Source organism: Myotis yumanensis, unplaced genomic scaffold (genome assembly GCF_028538775.1).
Source record: "Myotis yumanensis isolate MYYU_CA2020_CCGP unplaced genomic scaffold, mMyoYum1.0.hap1 SCAF_7, whole genome shotgun sequence".
Lineage (NCBI taxonomy): Eukaryota > Metazoa > Chordata > Mammalia > Chiroptera > Vespertilionidae > Myotis > Myotis yumanensis.
In genome coordinates, this window is record NW_027223758.1 from 18,895,629 (window position 1) to 18,920,144 (window position 24,516).

The window sequence follows — 24,516 nt, forward strand, 5'->3', positions numbered from 1 at the left end:
TTATCATGCTGATTTCTATATCTTGGGAGAGTATAGCTGGTCACTTCCTGCTCAATATTCTCCTCCTCCTCCTCCTCCTCCTCCTCCTCCTCCTCCTCCTCCACCTCCTCCTCTCCCTATTCCTCTCTCAAGGACTGCAGAGAGACAGGGGTTAGAAGACTTAAAGACAAATATTTAAATGTTTGCAGACCCATGTTCTGGACTCTAATTTAGAGATGGTTAGTTTAGATTGTGTTGGGGATGAGCCTGGGCCATGGGACCAACAGATCCAGTACCATTTCAGGTTCAGACACTGTAATATTTGTGTGACTGGCTAAATGACATAATCTCTTGGAACCTCAGTTTTTTCATCTTTAAAATGGAGATATTATTTACCTTGCAAAGCAATTTTCAGGATTAGAGCCAATTCATCAAAAGTGTTTAGCTTGTAGTAGATGCTTGATAAATTATATTTCTATCCTCATCATTAGTACCATTATCTAGCATATCGCTAGAGGTATATAGATAATGCTGAAGAGCAGAACATTTAAAAAAATCTACTTAGTCTTAGAACAGTGGTACTCAACCTTCCTAATGCTGCGACCCTTTAATACAGTTCCTCATGTTGTGGTGACCCCCAACCATAAAATTATTTTCGTTGCTACTTTATAACTGTAATTTTGCTACTGTTATGAATTGTAATGTAAATATCTGATATACAGGATGTATTTTCATTGTTACAAATTGAACATAATTAAAGCATAGTGATTAATCACAAAGACAATATGTAATTACATATGTGTTTTCCGATGGTCTTAGGCGACCCCTGTGAAAGGGTCGTTGGACCCCCAAAGGGGTTGCGACCCACAGGTTGAGAACTGCTGTCTTAGAATGTTGTGTCGGAATTAAATTGTTGTATATATTTGCTAAAATTTGTTAAATTTTGTGAACTCATTGTTAGGCAAAAAATGTTGTAACATACAGGTAAGGTAAAAGAAAAATGACAAACACACAGATGCATACACAGAGAACATTTTTTCTAGCAATGAGTCAATTTTTAAAACATGACCCCATGTTCTGAGAGTGCAAGTTGTTTAGAAGGGGAATTTTTGGAGAAACAGTAATCTCTTCTTTGTGAAGGGAAAATATTGAAGCAAAGAGGTAATCTGAGACCAGAAGGAAATTAGAATTAAAACAAGATAAATTTAGCCCAATTAAATAAAACATCTTTAATTAGGTTATGGGGAAGACCAGGTGTTAAGTTAGAACAGATACAGACTTTAGTCTGAGAAAGAAAATATTATTTGTAGAATTGTGAAGGATGACAGACATGATCCAGAAAAATAAAAATGAACTGAAGCAAGAAAATGATAACCTGGTAATTAAATAGTATTTTAAGAGTTTTGTATGTTTTATATTCAGGGAAATATACTGAATACATCTTCTAAATCAGCTTATTTTTTCACTTCTTGTATTAGTAACATATTCAATCTTATTTTTCATGTACTTGTTTATTTTCAGCAATGACTGATAGACGCTATGTAGGTCCTGGAAAAAACAGACAATTTGGACACTGAACCTGAGCTATGGCTCATGATCTGTGGGGGCACCTACTCATCAGCCAATCATTATGAATGTGGGGCACAGATTAAAAATATTTGGTTATATTTTTGTTCATAAACCTTTAGTATCTGCCACTAGTTTGAAGTCTAATCCACAATAGTCCAAATTCCCAGGAAGCTCCAGAGACTTCAGGGAATTAGCAAGGAGCTCCATGTACATCTTCCTAGTTAGAATGGTAATAGTTCAGTTGAGATATATTACTGGTCCTAAGCCCAGTTACTTTCACTGTTCTAAGAAAGCTAGCCCCTTGCACCATCCCTATGGACTTATATGCTGCTGAGGAGTAGACCTCCATGGATTAATTGTATTTTCAAAGGTGGTGGTTCAGTATCACCGATTCCATACGGTATTCTACAGTATGACAAGGTCATCTCCTCCCTGATTTAGAGAGGTAAGTCTATTCTTTCTTCTTTAGTCTGACTGGGCTGTGGTTGCTTCTACAAATAAGTTATAGAAGCTATGACTTTCAAGGCTAAGTCAAAAAAGGCCAGGCATCTTCCACCTGTTTCCCTTTGGATGCTTTCTTACTCTTCAGGAAGCAGGCTGCCATGGAAGAATCCCATGTGTAGTCACTCTGACAGCTAAGCCCCAGCAGCAGCCAGCATCAACTATTAGCCATCTTGGATATTCAGCTCAGTCAAGCCTTCTGATGACCACAGCCCAGCCAACATCTGAATGCCTGTCCTTGGGAACTCTGGGCCATCTGTAAAAATCCATCTACTTTGCTGGGGAGACCACATGGAGTGGAGAGGCTGGGACTGCATGGAGCTGGAGGGAGCCTCCAGTTGCATCCAGTCCCAGCCGTCTTCTGACTCCAACTGCATGAGAGACCCCAGAAAGGTCAGCAGCAGAACTGTCCAGCCGAGCCTGGGCAATCCACCCAACTGCGAGAGAGAACAACATGGTGGTTATTTAAAGCCACTTAATTTTGGGGTGATTTGTTCTGCACTATTAGGTGACCAAAACAATGGAGAAGCTAGGAGTTTTAATTGGGAGTCAGAGAATTTGCTTTTTTTTTTTTTGGGAATCCCAACAGCCACTGATCAGCAGAAGAAATAACACAAATCAAAATCTGTCAAAACTTTCTGAAGGACTTGGCCTTGCAAGCCAGGAAACATGAAGCAAGGGCAGGAGTCATCTTTGCTATCTTTGGAAGGGACGATGGACACTCAGGCGAGGGGGTTACAGTTGAAGAGTCCCGAAGCAGGCATCACAGGGCTGATGGAGGTTTCATAAGAGCGGTGTGTCACCCTATTGTCACTGTGGTGCCACTTTTAGGGTGCTTCTCTAATACCCAACGGGGAGTCCACAGTAGATACGCTGTATGAAATGGTCATTACAATATGTCCTAGGCAGGTTTTCCCCAAACCTAGATGCATCTTTCTCCTGGGTGAGCTGGCGCCAGCCGCTTTAGTTTCTAAACCAAAACATTAGGAAGGAAGAGACTGTCTCAGCTCCAGACACGGTGCACAGACACTCTTGTGCAGAGCTCCTTTCTTCTTGTGAAAACCCTCGGCTGCTGGAGAAAGCTTTTACATCCACTTCAAAACGTGGAACACATCAGGAAACAGGGAGGCATTGTTTTTATGTTGCTATTTAATGAGCCCACACAAAGACAGCAGCAATTTTAATCACTCTGGCTACCCTTGTTTTCCCATCAATTCTGTTTCAAAGGCTTGCTTTAGAGAACATAGTGTTCTTTGAGGATCTTCAGAAGGGAGAGGCTCCCTCCGCTGTTTCATCTTTGTCTAGTCTTTATATGTAATTGGGCCAAAACTGCACAGTGGCACTTGTACTGGGAGACCCAGACAGCTAATGAAGACCCAGATAGTATATCCCCAATGAGATGACTACAGGGCGGAGATGCTCCAGGATCTTGGCAGAGCCAAAGACATGTGTCATTAGAAAAACAATTCACCCAACCTGTTGGCTTTCATATAAAAAACTATTGAAAATAAAGCTGTTAAATCTTTATCTGGCAGGTGTTTGGGACAGGACAACATGTTCTAGGGGTCATGCATCATAAAATGTTATCAAAGTCTGCTTTACAAGGGCTCCTTCTGAAAGTAACAATAAAGTAAAAAATTCTCCAAAGCCAATCCTGCTGCTAAAAAGCTATTTCATGGATCTAGAGCCACACGGTCTAATATAAATTTCTGTGATGATAAAAATGGAGTTTTTGGCTTGAATTTCAGCAGCTGCTAGATCCATGTAGCTATTGAGAACTTGAAATGAAGCTAGGAGTTGAATTTTTAATTTTATTTAGTGTCAATTAATTAAAGTTTAAATGTAAATAGCCACATATGGCTAGTGGCTAGTAGTTTAGACAGTGTGGATCTAGAGAAATATTTGGTAAATATAAAGAGGTTTGGAAGATGTTTTAAGGTAAAGTATAAGCAGTGGTTTAATAAGAAATTAAAGTTGCAGGATGAGCAGATTTCATTAGTTTATTTAATTTATTAATTCAACAAATATTTGTTAAGGGTATCTTCAAATTTGAGGATGATGGATTTGGAGGAAGGTGCAAGTTTGGCCACAGTATAAATGGTTATCAGGCCCAACATCTGGCTATTCTGCCTCCAAAAGAAGGACTCTCTTATATTCCGCAGCACTGCAAAGACACACTGGCTTACGCATGCTGTAAAGGCATTGAAAAACTCACCATCATCCATAATTCCAATGGTAACACCTTTCCCTGTGTAGCCCAGCTCCCAGGCTTCTGCCACATTCAAATCAAGGCCAGGAGTGCCATCGGCTTGTCCAGTATTGATCTGGTACAGGAATTCCAAGCAGAGAATCTTATTAGTTTGGTGGAGTAAAGCACCTGTGTAAATGTTTGTTTCACATGCTCTGCAGCCGTCTGCTAGTCCAGGGCCAGCTCAGAGGCCACATCTTCCCTGAACCAATACTTCTTGGCATCCCCCAACCAACCTCTTCCAGCCTCCTCCTTTAATTTTTTGATATACACTGCTAACGCTTTATATTTTTTATAAGTATGCAAACACAGTTTCAATCCTCCCATCTTTTATGACCAGGTTGTGATCTTTAAACTCAGTAGAGCTGCCATTTCCAGAAACCCTCCTCAGTTTAGAATTAAGTGCTTGCTTTTGTAGTTCTTTTTTTTTTATAAATATATTTTATTGATTTTTTTACATAGAGGAAGGGAGAGGGATAGAAAGTTAGAAACATCGATGAGAGAGAAACATCGATCAGCTGCCTTCTGCACGCCCCCTACTGAGGATGTGCCTGCAACCAAGGTACATGCCCTTGACCGGAATCGAACCTGGGACCCTTCAGTCCGCAGGCCGACACTCTATCCACTGAGCCAAACCGGTTAGAGCCCTTTTGTAGTTCTTGATTTATACTTCACATTTTGAATTTAGCACATATTGTTTGGGATTATTCTTACGTGAATATGATTTCCTTACTACATCCAATATCCTTTGCAAGAGGGAGATGATCTATTTACCTTTGTGATTTCAATACTACCACACCAATCTTGCTTTAAAAATATTTGTTGAGCTGAATTAAAGATAGCTGGCTCAACTTTAGTGCATATTCTCCCCCTTAAAAAAATCCAAAGATGAAATAAAGGAAAACAAAGGAAAAGTCCCAAATAAATGTGCTCACTACCCTCTTTGCATGCATCTTTGTCCTGTGCAGATTTTCTCAAAGATGAGTCCTAAAAAAGTAGTGACATCAGAGTTTGTATTGGCAGAAACTCACAGTGACCAATTGGCCATTACAGTGTTGCTAAAACATTGTGTGAATGTCATGGTGCTCTCCATAAAAATGGCCACTCTTCTCCTCCAGGCATTTGTTAAGATTATACCTCGCCATTCCCTTGGAAGTGAGAATGACCATGTGACTGATTTTGGCCAATTGAATATGAGCTTATGTGTCATCTGTCACATCTATGTGGAAGCTTTAAGAGCCACTGTGCAATTTGCCCCTTCCTTCCCCTCATGTGCTCATGAAAGCAGGGATCAAGATGGAGTGGAGATGGAGTTTGATTTGCCTGAGTCCCTGATGGATTATGAAACATTGGTGGCATAGCATGAGTGAGAAACTCTGATTTCATTAAGCCACTGTGATTTGAGGGTTATTATTGCAAGAAACATAGCCTATCCTGGCTAATAGAGTCATCCCTTTGTATTGAGGGGATGGTTCCAGAATCCCAAAATACATGGATGCTCAAGTCCCTTATATAAAATGGTTTGGTATTTGCATATAACTTATGTTTTGCATATAGGTTACAGCCAGATACGCCTACACTTCATTTGTGTGGATTCAACATAGTGCTCTGCATGTGGCAAATTAAAAATTTGCCTTTTGGAAATTTCTGGGATTATTTTTTAAATATTTTCAACCCCCAGTTGGTTGAATTGTGGATGTGGAACCCGTGGATATGAAGGGCTGACTGTACACATAAGTTTATTTAGTTACCCAAATGGAATTTTTAGAATTCCATGCCCCAAAGCATAAGGGCATAAGGCATAGTCAAGTTCTAAAGCCCCAAGAGAGGGGTTTGTGGTGTATTCCTATAAAGGAGCAGTCCATGGGTCATAATTTATTTATTTTTTTTGCTCAACATCTTTTAATCTTAAATAAAGCTTCACTCACATTGATAAATTAGTCACTCATTTCCCCTCTATATGCCCTGCAGTTTGGTTTGCTTGGAGGCTTTGAACATTTTTCAACATAACTCAACCCATCCAAACGGACAGACTCTTGGCGAGCCAGAAAATATTCACTACCAGACAGATGGGTTTCCCTGCCTTGAATCCTGCATCAATTAAGTACCATGGAACTGATTTCCTGCCATTATTTGAGGAAACACTGATAGATGCTACTTCTGCTACTTTAGTTTTCGAGGTCTCTTGCTTGTCTCTTGTGTAGTCACCTGATTCTTTGTCTTATGTCTGTGGTTTCATTATGTCCTACTGTTACTCTGATGGTTGAGACCCCACATAACTCTTCCCAGGCCTTTGAGTTGACCTTTACATGTTTTCGCATCTTCATTCATTCATACACTGGGGCACTTTTCAGAGTCTGGGAGAATCTGATCTGCTTTGGGTAGTTGCTTTGACCCTAGGAGGCCATGGCTACTTAACAGTTCAGAAGAAAGCAGATTAAGGAATGAGATGCTTGGGTGGTGCTAGAAAATCAATACGGATCAGAGGGGACAGAGCAGTTCACGGAGTCGGATGCTGGCTAATGTTCCAAAGAATAATGAGGAAATGGAAATGCATTTTGTATCTGAAGTCTCAAAATGAGAAACGTTAGGAACAATACAGAGACACTTACCAGATACCATTGCTTTGTAAAAAGAGGATCATTCATGTTGATATCGATTTCATTGATATCTCTATACCCTCGCTTTTTCCGTTGGAATCCTTCTTGTTGCAAGGCCATCTTTACCTGGAATGACAATACTGGCACATTACCTGACTATCAACCTAAACATTCCTCTTTTGAAATTTATTTCCATGAATTCAAGTTCCATTTGTATCTGAAGTGTTTTTTTTCCTCACCTGAAGCTAAGCTCATCTCATATACACTCTCACTTTCTGATTATTTTCCAAGGGAATCTACTTCTGCTTGCAGTGAGCAAACAGGCTCGGTGATGGCTCAAATGAGTTTCCCTAAATAAGAATTAGATGGAAAAAGTACTCTCAAGGAAGGTAAGGTGGTAGGGCCATTAAGAGAAAGAAAACGAAGCAAAGGAACACTTCTATGAAGGAAAAGAGAGTGATATGGATTCAGGGAGGGAGAGAGTGAAACCTCATTGATCATTTTTCTGGAGGGCTTCTCAGCCTTTCCATTTGTTGATAGTACTGTGATTTGGGCTATCACATTTGGGAATCAGCCCCAAACAAAAACAAACAAACAAACAAACAACCTGTGTGGAGAGACAGTAAATCCATAGCAAAGCTGTAGAAGGCAAGCGAGGGACCTTTGAAGGGAAATTGATGGATGGTGCTGCTGTCCTTGCAATGACAACACTTTGGTTTTGGACAGTAAAACATTAGAACCCCAAGCCCTTGGATGGAAATAAAGCTCATGAGCCGAATTAGTTCAAACAGGCTCCTGGCAACAGCTAGGCTCTGTCTCAATCAGGAAACTTTCTTTCACTTGGGCAGAAACTAATCTATCACCCAATAGCTGTGTCCAGTCTCTGAACGTCTATGCCCTCACAGACTATGCAAATGTATAAAAAAGTGCGCGCTGGATACTTATTATTTATTTAAATTATATTTTTCTGCCCGACATTTATTTATCCTTTTATCAAATTTCCCCAGTATATTAGGGGAAATATATCTATATCTTTATATATCTCTATATCTCTATATCTCTATATCTATATATCTATATCTATCTATTATCTATCTATCTATCTATCTATCTTTCATTTTATTTCTCTTAATGGTCCTACCACCTTATCTTCCTTGAGAGTCCTTTTTCCACCTAAATCTTATTTAGGGAAATTCACTTTGAGCCATCACCGAGTCCACTAGGTTCCGTGTTAGTGGAGTGAAATTTGAGGCACCTGCCTGCTGTAAAGAGACTGAAGCTCTCCTTGCCACCGAAGTGCTCAGTGGGTATCTCTCTTCCAGGATCTGAATCCTATAGGCCAGCCCTGGGGCTCCCTCAGGATTGATCCTTCAGCCTCCCATAGATTGTAAGCTCCAAAACTTTCCAACAAATTCTCTTTTGCATAATTGATACAGAATCTATTCCTGTTGCTTGCAATCAAGAACTCTGGTATGTGACAAGAGAGTCCAAGTCAAGAGTGGTGGTGGGCAGGGAAGAATGAAGAGGTTGAAGATGTGGCCCAAACCCTTGTCTTCCTGCTTCCCTGGAATGTGGAAGAATGCTGTGGGGGAGTAGCTCCTCACTTCCCCATCTACACACTCACACAGAAGGTCTAGGGCTCATTTGCCAGAAAAAAACTCTTAATTCTATCCAAAATGCTAATCATATAGAAAAGAAGTGGCAGGTATAGCAAGAGTAATTGACCAGGGACCCCAGCTGCTACACTCCGAAATCTAGCGTTTGCTCTGTGAGTTCTTTGGAGGTATTGCAGCAAGAGACATTCACTGGGGTGTAGTTTCTATAAAAAATCCCCCAAAGAAGTAGCAATATCATTGAAAAAAAGGGATAGTTATATTTTTTAAAAATATATTTTTATTGATTTCAGAAAGGAAGGGAGAGGGATAGAGGGATAGAAACTTCAATGATGAGAGAGAATCATTGATTGGCTGCCTCCTGCACACCCCACACTAGGGATGGAGCCTGCAACCCAGACATGTGCCCTGACTGGGAATCAAACCATGACTTCCTGGTTCATAGGTCAACGCTTAACCAGTGAGCCATGCCGGCGGGGCTAGATGGATATTTTTTATAATGACAAAGTTTGGACACAACTAGTGCCCATCAGATGATTCCAATTTAAATATATATGCATATACAGGGTGTCCCCAAAAATATATATACACTTTAACAGCTAATAACTTAATTTTGAAAATGAAATGTATTTTAATAAACAATGCCTTTATAATTACTCAAAATGTATGTATACAGTTTTGGGGACACCTTAAATATGTTTATATGAAGCAGATGCCAAGATGGGATTAAACATGCAAGAAGTTTATTAGGAGAGAAAATGCAAGAAATTGTGTTGCAAGTCTGGCCCCACAAAGAAGAGAGCGTACAAAGTTGGGCAAAAGAGTCCTTGACTGCCCCGTAGTCTAAAGAAGGTTTGGCAAAGCAGTTGGGGATCCAAAGTCAGCTGTCAGAGGGCCCCTGTGTCTCCCAGGGGTAGGTCTGCCTCAGGACTCCTGTCGAGCTCAGTCACTGACTGGAGCAGCCCCTGGCCAGCGTGGCCTGTTGCCAACACGGTAATAGATTTCAGAGTGCAGCTGCTGGGGTCCCTGGCCAATTACTCTCTCTGTCGTCAGGGGCCTGTCAGCATGTTCTCACAGCTGCCACAGAATATATCCATGCATTTATATATGTGTCTCTGTGCTTGTGTGTAAGCATTAATGCAGAACATTTAAAATGTCCAAGTCAATGTAGTTTTCAACCTGGAAAGAACCAGACACACCCTCATAAAACCTTCTTAATACTATGAAAGCAAATACAATAGCTCCCCTTTATCCACGTTCCAAGATCCCCAGTAGAAGACTGAAACAGTGGATAGTACTGCGTTTTTTCCTACACACACATACCTTTTTACTTAAAAGAAGCACTTTAGGGCTTCTCTTTGGCATATCTGAATTGCCAGCATTATTTGTGCTTCGGGGCCATTATTAAGTAAAATAGGGGTTATTTGAACACAAGCACTTCGATACCTCCATAGTCGATCTGATAATGAAAAAAGCTCGTAAGTAACTGAGGGGGTGAGGGAGAGCATACGTAGCGTGGACACGCTGGACAAAGGGATGATTCACATCCTGGGTTGGTTGAAGCAGGACAGCGTGAGAATTCAATATACTCACAAAGGCACAGAATTTAAATAGAATGAATTGTTTTTTTCCATTTAATATTTTCTGACTAAGGTTCACCACCAGTAATTTAAACCACGGAAAGCAAAACCAAGGATAAGGGCAGAACCTAACTTCAAATAAGAGTGCCACGTTAACTTGGGAAGGAAGGAGCCTGGATTCGGCCATCTCATCTTCCCCTTTTGGTCCCACAACCTGGCCTTTATCTGCTCTCCTCACTAAAGGAGGCGGTTACTGGCCTGCCCCGAGGGAGTCTGGTTATAGTGGATTCATCGTCAGGAATGACTTCATTGAGCAGCTTCCCTTTGCTGGGATCTCTGCTGGGCAGACTACCTACCATGTGGATGTTTGAACGCTCTCATCTGCAGGTTGTTTCCCAGCAGCATAAACACAGGAGGACACATCAGATTTTACCTTTTTAAATATGCAATAGCAGCGAAAACTAAAGCCATGTTACTCCCAAATCAATTAGACCAAGTACATCCAAATGATAAGACTGTTTAAATCCATTTCCATAAGATTAATTTTCAATTTCATAAATTAGGTTTTAATGGAGACCAGTGATGCTTTGGAATGTGACCCTCTGATGCCACCCTCCTTGCAACTCGGGAGCACCAGAGCAGGACTCTGTTGTCTGAAATTATGCATCTAGTGCTAATAAAAATTAGGACTCAGAAGACTGCAGAGGGCTTTATCTTCATGACCTCAATGAAAACCACAGCTACAATTTCAAGAGAGATGAACACCTTTAAGACATATTTTTACTTATTACACTTAAATAACTGGAAAACAATTCTATCCCCCCCTGCCACAACAATACCATGTAATACCATCAATTGCTTTTATTTTTCTGGGTTCTTTTCCAATCTGAATTTGCATTCAAATCTAATTTTTACATAACAGTAATCATATTATAGATAACATTGTGCACCTTCTTCACTAAGTATCCAACCGTAGGAATTTTAATATGCTGTTATATAGCTCTCACATTTTAATTTTAATGGCTATCTAAATATTCTATAGAGTAAAGTACCATAATTTACCCAACAATTTCCCTCCTATTGGTCATTTGGATTTTTTTTATTATCATAAGTCAAATTGCCAGGAGCAGAAAGATGAGGTTATAAACTACTTTTAAATACCTCTGGGGAAGAATTCTGCATTATAATTCTATTTGTGAGAAAGCCCTAAATGTCAGAGAAGTATTTCCTAGTGTCTACGTTCCTTCCTCACATTATAACTAAAAGGCTGGTTTTATTCTCTCTTCCTCCTCCTCTTAATTATAGCCTTTCACGCAGGATACCTTTCATTGCCACTTAGATATGGTTCCAATGACATGCATGGGACTTAATTATAGCTTCTTACCTTCTCAAAAAATAATGTACAGCTAGCATTGGTATTTCACTTTAGAATACTTCCCTAAGTTGATCCATAGACCTAAATATTTACACAAATAAAAAATATAAGAAAGCAAACGTGTTTTGTTACTGGGTATTATTTTATTAAAAATGAACAGACGGATATTTTAAACCTGAATTTGACACATGTGCACAGCACAAATTTTACCTGAGCAGCTCCCCTATGCCCTCCCCCTCTACCCCTCTCCTCAATTAAGAATTCTTTAGCAGTCTGAAAAATGTTTCTGTGCATCTACAAGCAGGTTCGATCTCTGGGCATTAGCATACTATTTTAAAAGTTACATTAACATTTAATCTTGTCAACAAAACTGTGGTGTTGAGAAAACAGAGGTTCTGAGGCCATTGTCCAACAGTTGCAAGCATGGTGGAGTCATCCAGGTTCATCACTTCTAAATGCTATGAACTCTTCACAAAGGTACATTGCCTCTCCCTAAGGTATGGGACACAGTCAACCTTCCAGTATCCGGAGGGCTGAACGGTGGATGTTAACTCTCTAAGGAGCAGGTACTGGATTGCTTTTTCCCTGGGCTGATGATTAAACAGCTGCTAATTAGCATTAACTGTGCTGAGCAGGGGAGGGGCGAGAAAGGGGAACAATAGGAAAACCTGTCTCAAAGGGTGTGGGGAACTGCTTGGCTTGAAGTGAGCACAGGAAAAGGAACATAAAACACAAAACTACATGTTGCTGAAAATACTGAGGGTTATGAATCCACAGTGTGATTGATTGTCACACTATTATCTTCTATACTAAGAATTATTTTATTTACCAGTGTCATAAGTTGACTTGTATCTCCCTAAAAGTCCTAACCTGCTCACCTGTAAAGTGGGCATGAGACATAATAATGGCTAACATATATTGAGGGCTGACTGAACCAACCCCATCTATACTTTGATCTTGGTCTTCTAGACTCCAGAATTGTGAGACATATATTTCTGTTTAAGCCACCGACTTGTGGTACTTGGTTATGGCAGCAGTCCCAGCAAACTCATACAACACTCCAGTAATCTGGTTGCACATCTGCATACTTCACTATTGTTCCATGTTGCTTCTCTGCTGCTACTTCACATTAGGGTTTTGGTGAGCATCAAACAAGATAATGCATATAATGCATAACACCTGGCTCATAGTACATACCCAATATATGCCTACCATTGCTACTATAAGCATTGCCAACGTTATAATTTTTGAGGCTGGCGGAAAGGCAATGTTGTGGTGCCTCTCCTTGTTCCATCCCACCTCAAGCCAGGCATGTCTTATTCCAAAGCAGGCCAGGGTGCCCTTGCTCCCTTCTTCTTGCTCTTAGCTAGCTTCAGACAAATCAAAGTAAACATGTAAACAGAAACCAGCTGGAGTCCTTCCCATGTGTGTCCTGAAGGCAGAACACCCACCTCTTTTTGCCTTTGCCTCTCCAAGGCAGTGTGTTATACCCGTGTTTGAACTGACGAGCTGAACACAGCTTATGAAACAAGGAACCCAGAAAAAGCCATTGCTGGTGGTGATGTGAAAGATGACGGAGGAAGGATTCCACACCTAAGCTCAGATGTTCTAGTTCATCTGCTTTGCTACCAACTGCTGGCCTTGGTTATCAAGATGCAAACAGGGATCTAGAAAGGAGAGAGGTATAGGGGGACATGACCCAGGAAGGTCAATTGCTGGGAGGGAGAGTGAAGGGAGGAAACAGGCAGCAAACAGTCGGGGGGAGTCTGGCTACTTAATTTCCCCCTTGAGCAGGCAGGGTGACTTTTTGGAAAGCCCAATTATAGGCAAATCACAGGGCCTAACTTTTCAAAGAACAGGGAGTTAAGCCACACTCATGGCTGAATGCACCGTATTGATTGCCCTCATTTAGAGAGGTTTGCCCATCTTGCAAGAATGAAGACGATCAATTGAGGAGAGAGGATATGGCTGCGTGTCTCCGGCCACAGTTCCAGTCACTTCATCTCAGTGACAAGATATTAACAAATTGCTATCTATCAACTAAAGCCCTGTATACAAGATATACCGAGATAAGTCAATGTAATTAGGGAGGGATCGAAAGATGTTTTTTGGTGGAGTGAAGCACAGAGGCAACTGTGAGAGTGCCTTTAGCAGGTCCAATGCCAGCTCCCAGGTTTGCTAGCACATGTGCATCTTACTTGGGGGTGCACTTCAGCATGATTTCAATCTTGCTCTTGTTTCCGGGATGGTAGGGAATGTCATGAGTTGGGTTTAGGGGATTATATTAAGGAAAAGGATAATAAAAGATGGTAGGTGCTATGCCGGATGTGGAGGCAGGGATGGCTAGACTGGGGTATGCTTGAGAGGACAATTTTCCAGAGATGCCAGGTACCCTGAATGCTCTCTTGGCCAAACCGACATGATCCTCTCAGTGAGGTTCTCCTGAGAGGTGAGTGTGGAAAAGAAGCAAAGCAAGGCTAAGCCACCTTAATATACTAATATATTACTAGCTTTGGCCTTGGACACAATATAGCCAAAGAGAGCCGGCCTGGGCCACGTGGACAGCTCTGTTTTCCATCGCAGGTGGGCAGAAGGAGCTCAGTCTAACACAGAAGGTTCCTGAGTGAACAGATGGGAGGAGGAGCAGGAAGATGAGGGGGTAAAGGGGAGCAGTGAGGCAAAGGTGCTGCCCCAGCTTCTGCTGCTCAAGTGTGTGTGGGGAAAAGAGGGGATGGGTGGAAAGTGTGGATGATTTAATCCAAAGTCATGACTTGACCAAGTGCCAAAGATCATACCTTAAACACAGTGTGCTGTGCGAACAAGGTTTGGAATCAGAAAGAAATGGGATCAGGTCCTGGGTCGGTTTATGTGTTATTTGTGTGTGTTCTGGGGTAGGTTCCTCAAGTACTCTGAACTATGTTTTTTTTTTTGTTTTGTTTTTTTCTCCCATCTAGAGCAGGAATTGGCAAATCGAGCCCACTGCCTGTTTACATCCTGCCCCTGGCTGTTTTCACGCCACAATGGCAGACTTGAGTAGTTGTAACAGAGATCATATGGCTCACAAAGCCTAAAGTATTTGCTCTTTAGCCCTTCTCAGAAATAGTTTGTCCACGCCTTGATGTATAGCATGGAGATGGTGGGATTCTTGACCATATAGGCTTAATAGTGAGGATCATGTGAAATAATCTTTTCTATAAATGTTACTGTCTAAAATTATGATGTATAATATGTCTATGGAATCCATTTCCTCTATGAGGGTGGAAGCAGGGGCAGGATTTTGATTAGTGGTGCAAATGATTTGATTTGAGGGGCACAAAGAAAGCTGCCAGTGACCCAAACCACCTCCCTGCCCCCTCCCTCCCCCCCCCCCCCCCCCCGCCGCCCCCTCGGGTACACACACACTGACTGAATTCCAGACATGAAGAGTTAAGTTTTCATCGTAAGCCTTCATTATCTAAGTTGATTATGTCTCTATTTAAAAAGATTAGGAAAACAAGTCCTCTGGGAAAGGCAACACATCCAGGTGTTATCACTTCCCAATCTACGTGTGTGGACTCATTAATTAGATTGCTCTTCTCACTGATGCTGGTTGAGATCCGTGCAAGGAAGGACTGAAAATTTATGGAAAAGGTAATTTGGAGACTCTTGGGCAGTGTCTTGCAAGCCGGGGGGAAGAGCTACTGAAAGCAACAACAAGGGATGCCAGGCTTAGAATTGGGTGCCACTAGAAGAGGAGGATTGAGGGCCAGGGGGTGAGAGGGCACGCTGTGAAACCTCCCAAAGGTGTTTGCTTCTAAACACATTCTTTATGCACAGCAGGTCTACAGTGTGAAGGATGCACGCACCATTTATTGCTGTGACAAAGGTTGCAGTATTGTTTCTTTATACGTTTTCTGTGGGGGAGCATACCAAAAAGCTGCCTGCTAGAGAGCACAAATGGATTCTTGAAAATCCACAATCTCCTTTTCTTAAACTCACATCTGAAGAAGTTTTAATTTTTGGATTCAGACAATAGAGTTAAAGAAGAGAGAAGATTCAATTCCCCAGTTCTTTTTTTCCAAAGGGCATCTATTTTTAATCTTCCACAAAGGTGCACCTCTTTGTCAACAGCAATGCCTTGGCAATTCTTTCCTACTATTGGTATTTCGTTAGTTGCCAATGGAACGATTCCAGGTTGACAAGGTGGAAAAGAAAATGTGTGTTGACACTGCAATTGGCATATGTCAGAATATTTGGGGGCTGGTAGCTGTGCATCCCCCTCACCAAGCAGCTGGAGAGTAATTCATATGTCAAGCTAAGCAGCCCACGGATGACAAAACATAAACAAGGAATAAAGGTCAGAGTGATTGATTCATAACCTACATCTACTTATGCATGGAACACCCAGTGATGGGGCATTAATTAGCCCAGCAGGGTGACGCAGAACAAATGAAGAAAGTAATGGATTGACTTTGAAGTAGTGCTCCTGGAAGGTACAGAGTCAGCCACGTGCTCAGATTTGCCCCCTGAGAAATGCCAGGAGAAAATAGCTTTCATTCTGAAGTGTCTTCGTTTTCTGTGGCTACTGTAACAAATTACCAAGACTTCGTGGCTTCAAACACATCACCATTTTTGGTGTCTCCCTTGCAAATGGGTTGTTTAAACCACACAGTAAGGACTTGACTCGTCAGTCATTCAGCACCAGACCATCTGACATTTCCTGAGATTTGGTTTTGTGTGTGCCATTAAGCTGCAGTTTTCTCGGGGAAAACAAAACCAAGCATAAAACTGTATTTTATCCTACTTTCAGAGAAAAAAGAACTTCCGGCATTTCCATATTCCAGTTTTGCATTTGTGGAACAGTGGGCATATGAAGGTACTGTTACCACCTTCACCACCACCTCTTATACATGGGATAGCCTGCTATCATTTCCTGACAGGGCCTGATTTCCATTCACTCTCTGTTCCCCCAAACCCCACCCCTTCTAGACATGAATTGGATCATCCTATAGTTAGAAAGCAAAGAAAGTCAGCAGGTTGCCCAGGCAGGCTTCGTCAGCATTATTTTTTCCAATTAAATTTTATTGGGGTGACATTAGTCAACATAAACATATAGGTTTCCTGTGTGGATTACTAAATTACAAAATCTGTATATAGGACCATGGGCCCACCACTCAAAGTCAAATCTTCTCTTGTCACTTCATATTAGGACCTCTTTCTCCCCCCGCCTCACCCCTCTCTGGCAACCACCACACTGCTGTTTGTGTTCATAAATTTCAGTTTTATATTCCACATATGAGTTAAATCATATAGTTCTTAGCTTTTTCTGTCTGACTTATTTCACTTTGCATAATGTTCTCAAGATCCATCCATGTTGTTGTAAATGATGCTATTTCATCCTTTCTTATGGCCGTGTAGCACTCCATTGTGTATATATACCACATCTTCTTTATCCAGTCCTGTAACGCAGGGCACTTTGGCTGTTTCCAAGTCTTGGCCACTGATGAATAATGCTGCAATGAACATAGGGGTGCATATATCTTTGCATATAAATAATTTCGAGTTTTTCAGATATATACCCAGGAGTGGGGTTGTTGGGTCATACGGTTGCTCTATTTCTAATTTTTCGAGGAATCGCCAGACTGCTTTCCATAGTGGTTGTACCAGACTACATTCCCATGCTTTGTTTTGTCCTGTGAAATTTGATCACTTTAATGCATTCAGTTTATGAAATCTGAAAAGTGCCGTGTAGCCCCAAGAAGCTGTCCAGAGTAGGGTCTTGTTATTTTAGTTGTTGGATAGATATTCCTAAAAATGTGTGACATTCTTGATGAAATATACATGGCATGTCTTGAAGCACCCAGTGAAATTGCTTCAAAAGCAAGACACTATGGGAACATTCTTATACTAGTAGCCCTTCTGGGACTGCTGTCTGGACTTTGAAGGAGGGGCAATTGCCAGTTTGGCCTCACCTACACTCACCAGAGGAATGAGACTGTTTTCTGTATGAATTGCAACGCCGTGTCTTCATTGTTCTGTAAAAGAGGAGCATCGTCTTGTGCTCCCATCAGCAACCAAAGCTCCTTGAAGGTACTGTGCTGTCCTTCATTTCCCAGTTTCCTCCAGTGCCAGGTGCATAGCAGGAGCTCAATCAATATTTGTTAGACTTAAAAAAAATAAAATATGTATTGACAAAAAGGCAATCTTCTTCGGGGTTGCTATTTTAAAACAAAAACAGCAGCAAAACCAACAAAAATCTTGGAAGTGCCTGAGTTTGGGGACAGGTAATAAATAGGACTGTCTGGAGCTGCACTGCCTGCCTGACCTGCAGCTTCCTAGCTCTAAACTCAGGTCATCATATGCAGAACTGAGATGTTTAGACATTATTTTCCTCATTCTTCTGTCTCAGCACTTTGAAAAACTTTACTATTCATTTGAGGACAAAGGAATTTCAATTTTGTAAAGTAAGAGGAGATGGCTTTCTCTTTTAGTTCCTTCTTGGAATTAAATAGAAAAGCAAACATTGTTTTCTGGTTTGAAATGAAATCGCTGCATCCCATTCTCATCTGCAGTTGAGGGTAAAATGGATGTTCTTTAAACTAAGTGTTGAAAATGTGCTCCAAACACAGAGCTTGGCAAGCCTGCCCTGTTATAGTCTTTTCCTTAAAAAAAACTTTCAAAAACCTAAAATCAAGCCCAAGAATACCCCATTATGGTTTTCACTTTATTCCGTTGAAAGCAACAATCCACTTAAATTCAGAATATCTGGTAAAATCATTAAAAATATCACTCTTTGGAGATTGTCTTTTTGGTCCTTGAGGCAAATTTTCTGGGGATGCAAATTGGAGACAGGGCCAACCAAAATCCCTAGTCCTATTCACTGGGTTCCTTCTGGTCATGTGAGTTGCAGGTGATTTCCAATCTGCCGCCCTTTGACAGCCTGAGGGAACCCCTGCCTCTTTTTTCCCCTTGCCTTTTCTGAGCAGAGATAACCACATTTCAATTTCCCTGGGTATCTATCTATCTATCTATCTATCTATCTATCTATAAAAGCCTAAGCGACCGTTAAGACCGTTTGGCCGAATGACCGGTTGCTATGACATGCACTGACCACCAGGGGGCAGACGCTCAATGCAGGAGCTGCCCCCTGGTGGTCAGTGTGCTCCCATTGCCAACCTCCCATGGCTGGCCAACCTCCTGTGATCCCTCCCCACTGCCAGCTGGCCCTGATTGGTCCTGATTGGGACTGGGCGAGATGACCCTGATCGGCCCTGATCTCCAGCCAGGCTGAGGGACCCCACCCATACATAAATTTGTGCACCGGGCCTCTAGTAATAATATAATGTTGATAGGTGTCCCCTATATTAAAGAAATCCTGTGTTTGTCACCACTGAGGCAGAGTAAGGTGGGCCTTCCTTATCATTTCCAAGGGTAGAATCAATTCTGTACTTGAAATCCTAGGATGCATACTGTATCCTCTGAAGTGCACAGCACTACTTACTCTCAACACTCTGTTCACCGCAGCCTTCAGTCAGCTCTCTCCAGACAGGGCGAGAGCTTAACTTCCATGTTGCACATATTTTCCATGATGCTACTTAGTACCATCTGGGTAAGGTGCATTATCAATTGGCAAATAATACGGGATGAACAATGGTGTGTGCTTTGCAATCTCAAAGCAGAGTGTGTGTGGAGGGGGCACCTGAAGCTTAACCAGCTGCATGTTCAGAAAGCCATAACTGCCTTTGTTACTCCTCACTTGATCTATTTCTACAGGGTCTGCCATTTGCCTGATGTTTGCTCAGCACCTGGTAAGCAAAGAGCTTTCAAAAAAGGTAGAAAAAAAAATCAATATCTCTGCCCATTTAGACAGACTCTCACCATTCAGTGACAGTCACACAGTGCTGGGGAGGAAAGCAGATCAAGGCATCTTAGGGACCTGGAGAAGGCCTTCGATCAATTCATCTAAGCAGTCAATGGCATTCACCTGGTTGCTAGCCTGGATTCAAGTGACTCCGTTTTTATAAAAGTGTGGCTTGAAGAAATGACACCATCTACCTGTGTTCCTCTTATAACATGCATGTCTCCAGCTGATGACAAGCAGCACCTTATTATCTATAATAACAAAAGTGTAATATGCTAATTAGACCAGACATCTTTCCAAGGCCGGGGCTGTGAGGGAAGCCTGGTTCCTGGGTGCCAGAGAGAAGCCAATGCCAGCAGCTTGGGGAAGGAAGGCCTACTCTTGCACAGATTTTGTGCATTGGGCCTCTAGTCCTGTTATAAGCCAATAATTATAAAAATCTCAAAAATAACACTACATGCAAGAGACTTCACAATTATATGTCTAAGTCCTTTCAGCAGACTTCTAACACAGTATTATTGTGACAGCTTTAAAACCTGTCTGTAAGTTCTCAGATGGTCCTCCCCGTAAGAGCTGGGTCCTCTGCCTCTGCCCCTGCTCCAAGTGGGCTTGTGACAGTTTCAACCATGTCAAGCTTGGTGGAAGTGATGCCATCTGACTTCCACTACCAGGTCAGAAAAGGCTACCTAGTTGTTTTGATTTAGGGAGGCCAGTCACCATGTACAGAACTCTAGCAAGCCACCATGCTGGAGAGGCCATACAATGTCAATGTCCTTGAGTAGACTCCCAGCGGGTAGCTGTGTGAGTGGCCCATGTGACTGCAACCATGTGAGACACCACATGGTTCCATGTGGGAACTGCTGAGCCCTTCCTGAATTCATTTTCTCTCTCTATTTTAAAATTGATTTCAGAGAGGAAAGGAGAGGGAGAATTAGAAATATCAATGATGAGAGAGAATCACTGATTGGCTGTTTCCTCATGCCCCCTACTGGGGATTGAGCCTGCATTCTGGGCATGTTCCCTGACGGGGAATCAAACCATGACCTCCTGGTTCATAGGTTGATGCTCAACCACTGCACCACACCGGCTGGCCTTCTGGAACTCTTGACCTACAAATTATGGAGCAAGTGCAATTCTTGTTTTTGTTTTTTTTACATTTCAAGGTGTGGGTGTAACTTGTTACACAGCAATGTTCACCACAGCAATTATCCACCATTTTACGAGTGAAAATTTGAACTTCACAAAGCTTGAGTAATGTGCCCAAAGTCACACAATTTTAAAGTTGCTGGGTTTAGACCAGATTTGTCCCAGTCTGAAACCAAGGTCCTGGACTCTATATCATAATGCTTTTCTAATTAGCCTGTTAATGGCAGGGGAAACCCAACGTGACTGAGGATGTGAGAATAAAAGTGATATATTGCTATTTTATATGCTTCCTTGATGATCCACTTGGTGGCAAAAATATCCATCCCAGGCTCACAGGTGTGTGAATGAAAAGGTACTGGTCACACAGCTCTAGGTCCTCTCGACCTTTCTCAGGGAAGAACCTATGGGTGCTCTTCTGCCAGGGCTCCCCACCCTTCACTTGCACCTTCCTGTTAGCCCTCACTAGCTCGATCTTTATCATGAGCTTCTCTGCCAAAAGTCAGCCATCCCCTCTCTTGGAGCAACGAACCAAAATTATTGACCACCATGGCCCCAGACACAGCCCCCTGTAGTCATCTCATTTCTTCCTTGTCACCACACTGGGAGGGTAATACAGCTAACTGCATCTGGATGCAGAAATCAGGGCTTAGAGAAGTTAAGTGACTTCCCCAAGTTAATTGTGATTTTAAACCCACAATTTTCTGGTTCTCTTACTGTGCTCTTTCCCATTGTCCTCAAAATACCAAACATTTAAAAAATGAATTATAGTTCAGTGCTTCTAGGATAGCTGGTGCTTTCTCATTCTGATGACTCTAGTGAGAAATATTATTCCCAGGTACCTGATACCCTCAGCCAGTGATGGCGAACCTATGACACGTGAACTCATTTTTTTTGGTTGATTTTTCTTTGTTAAATGGCATTTAAATATATAAAATAAATATCAAAAATATAAATCTTTTTCTTATTATGATTGCAAATATCAAAAAATTTCTATATGCGACACGGCACCAGAGTTAAGTTAGGGTTTTTCAAAATGCTGACATGCCAAGCTCAAAAGGTTCGCCATCACTGCCCTAAGCAAAGCTATTTTCCACCCAAAAACCTTCTCTGGAAAACCAGAGTACCCATATCACACTCTCTCAAACCCCTAACTTTGAAAGTATGCTGGCAGAAATGACTTCAGGCACAAATGACTTGCATTGGTTAGTCGTACTGACAAGCTCTACTACCTGGGGCAAATTATATGACCTCACCATTTCATCAGATGTAAAATGAGAGAGTGGACCAGATGAACTTGAACAAGCTGTGAACTTGCAATGGATCTGGAGGTAAAGCCATGAATATATGATGTGACTTATAACAAAGATGTGCATTGCAATAATACAAATAGTAAACGCTGAATAACTTACTATGCACTCAGCACAGCACTTAGCACTTCACACTTACTTAATCCCTGTTAGTGTTGCAATCCCCATCTACAGATGAGGACACAGGGGCTTGCCTGACTGTGGTCACAGTGGATGAGACAGGATTTGAACCCTGGCTCTTTGGCTCCAGAGGTTATGCTCTTATACCACTTTTAAATATTGCTGAATAAACATGAAGACAAGAAATGCCATAGGAAGTTGGAGAGGAGAAGAACCTTTCCGCTGTGATGGTCATCATACTCCTGTTTTCCCCACCCCTCGTGCCTAGCAGAGGCACCTCTGTGTCTGACATCGTGAAGGGCTGAAAATGATGCTCCCAAACACCCTAGACTGTGAAACAGGAGATTCTGTCAAATGAATGGCATACACTTGCAGCATAAGTCGTGATGGTTCTATTTGCTTTTCTTTTTTAAACTTTTTATTTTGAAATAATACAAAAAAAATGAGTAAAACTAGTGCACACCACATTTTACCACACTGACTTTATTATTCTCTCCCCCCACACCTTCCACATTTTTTCTAAATGATCTGACAGAAAGTTGCAAATACTATGGCCCCTTCAGTTTAAATATGTCAGTACATATTCCCTAAAAACAATCACATTCTATTACATAACCATATTTCAGTTGTGAAAATCAGGAAATTAACATTGATAAAATGCTATGATCTAATCATCACACTCCATTCAATTAATGTCCCATTAATGTTCTTTATGGCAAAAAAAAAAAAAAAAAGAAAAAAATCCAGGATCCAATCTAGGATGATTGATATACTTTTCAAAAGGGAAAATATTGCAAACTTTCCATTCCTAGAGAAATCAAAGCAAAGATAATATAAGATAGGTTCCTCTTGGAAGACAGTGGCTAAGGGAACTGTAAGCGAACACAACTATTGTACATATCCTATCTAATAATAGACAAACATGGTAATTAACCGTACCTCCGACACGCTTACCATTGGCTAATTAGGGCGATGTGCAAATTAACTGCCAACCAAGATGGCAGCCGGCAGCCAGGCAGCTGAAGCGAACAGGAGGCTTGTTTGCTCCAGTGATGGAGGAAGCCAAGGTTTCCCGCCTGCCGCTGCCGGCCTCTGAGCTGCAGTCTAAGTAACTATGTTGCAATTATAGAAGCTAAACAATCCCCAGAAACCTGCTTTCAGCCAGCCGGGCCTCAGAGCTGGAGTTGCAACAGTGTTTCAATTATAGAAGCTAAACAAAGCCCAGATACCTGCTTTCAGCAGCCGAGGTCTCAGAGCTGGAGCTGAGCCTCAGAGCTAAAGCTGGCTCTCAGCTCTAGTGACAGCCATAGAAGGTAAATAAATCACAGGATAAAAAAAAAAAAAGAAAAAAGGGAGAGGTTGAGAGTTTCAGTCACCCGCCAGCCTGAAAATGGCCCTCAGCCCCTCACCCAGACTGGCCAGGCACCCCAGCGGGGACCCCCACCCTGAAGGGGGTGTGACCAGATGCAAACAGCCATCATCCCCTCATCCAGGCTGGCCAGGCACCTAAGCGGGACCCCCACCCTGATCCAGGACACCATTCAGGGCAAACCAGCCAGCCCCCACCCGTGCACCAGGCCTCTATCCTATATAGTAAAAGGGTAATATGCCTCCCAGCACCGGGATCAGCGGAGCCACAAGGCCTCCTGAACCTGGGATCAGCGGAGCTGCGAGGCCTCTTGGCACCGGGATCAGCGGAGCCGCGAGGCCTCCTGGCACTGGGATCAGTGGAGCTGCCAGGCCTCCTGGCACCGGGATCAGCGGAGCCACGAGATCTCCCAGCACCGGGATCAGCAGAGCAGAGAGGCCTCACTGCCCCGGTGTCAAGCGGAGCCGTGAGGCCTCCTGGCCCCTGGAGTAGCGTGACAGGGGGCAGCGCCCAAACCCCCTGATCACCCTGCGGCTCTGTGTGTGACGGGGTGGGGCCACAACCTCCCTATCCGCCCTGCTCTGTTCGTGACAGGGGAAGGCGCCCCAACCCCCTGATCGGCCCTGCTCTGTGCCTGATAGGGGGGAGCTCCCCAACCCCCTGATTGGCCCTGCTCTGTGTGTGACAGGGTGCAGCACCCTAACCCCTCCATGGGCCCTGCTCTGTGTGTGACAGGGTGGAGCCACAACCTCCCCATCGGCCCTGCCCTGAGTGTGACAGGGGGGAGTGCCCCAACCCCCTGATCTGCCCTGCTCTGTGTGTGACAGGGTACGGAGCCCCAACCCCCCTGATGGGCCCTGCTCTGTGCATGATAGGGGGCAGCGCCCCAACCCCCTGATCGGCTGGCTCTGTATGTGACAGGGGTGGCACCACAACCCCCTGATCCGCCCTCCTCTGTGCATGACAGGGGGTGGCGCCGCAACCTCCCCATCGACCCTGCCTTGAGTGTGACAGGGGGTGGCACCCCAACCCCCCAATCGGTCCTACCCTGAGTGTGACTGGGGGTGGCATCGCAACCTCCCGATCCGCCCTGCTCTGTGCATGATAGGGGGAGGCGCCCCAACTCCCCAATCGGCCCTGCTCTGAGCCCGACCAGGGGCTGTGGGGCAGGCACCTAGGGATTGGGCCTGCCCTCTGCCACCCAGGAGCAGGCCTAAGCCAGCAGGTCGTTATCTCCAGAGGGGTCCCAGACTGTGAGAGGGCACAAGT

At 42.9% G+C, this 24,516-nt stretch overlaps 1 protein-coding gene across 1 annotated transcript in view; it reads right to left on the minus strand.

Annotated features, from left to right (window-relative positions):
* The window catches only part of PCSK2 (proprotein convertase subtilisin/kexin type 2), a 264,456-nt gene that overhangs the window by 119,833 nt on the left and 120,107 nt on the right, over positions 1 to 24,516 (minus strand). The window contains exons 3-4 of the mRNA XM_070419880.1: positions 6,910 to 7,023; positions 4,265 to 4,373 (exon numbers count right to left, since the gene is read on the minus strand). Of these exons, the coding sequence (XP_070275981.1) occupies positions 4,265 to 4,373; positions 6,910 to 7,023 (223 nt within the window). The remainder of the gene's footprint in view (positions 1 to 4,264; positions 4,374 to 6,909; positions 7,024 to 24,516) is intronic.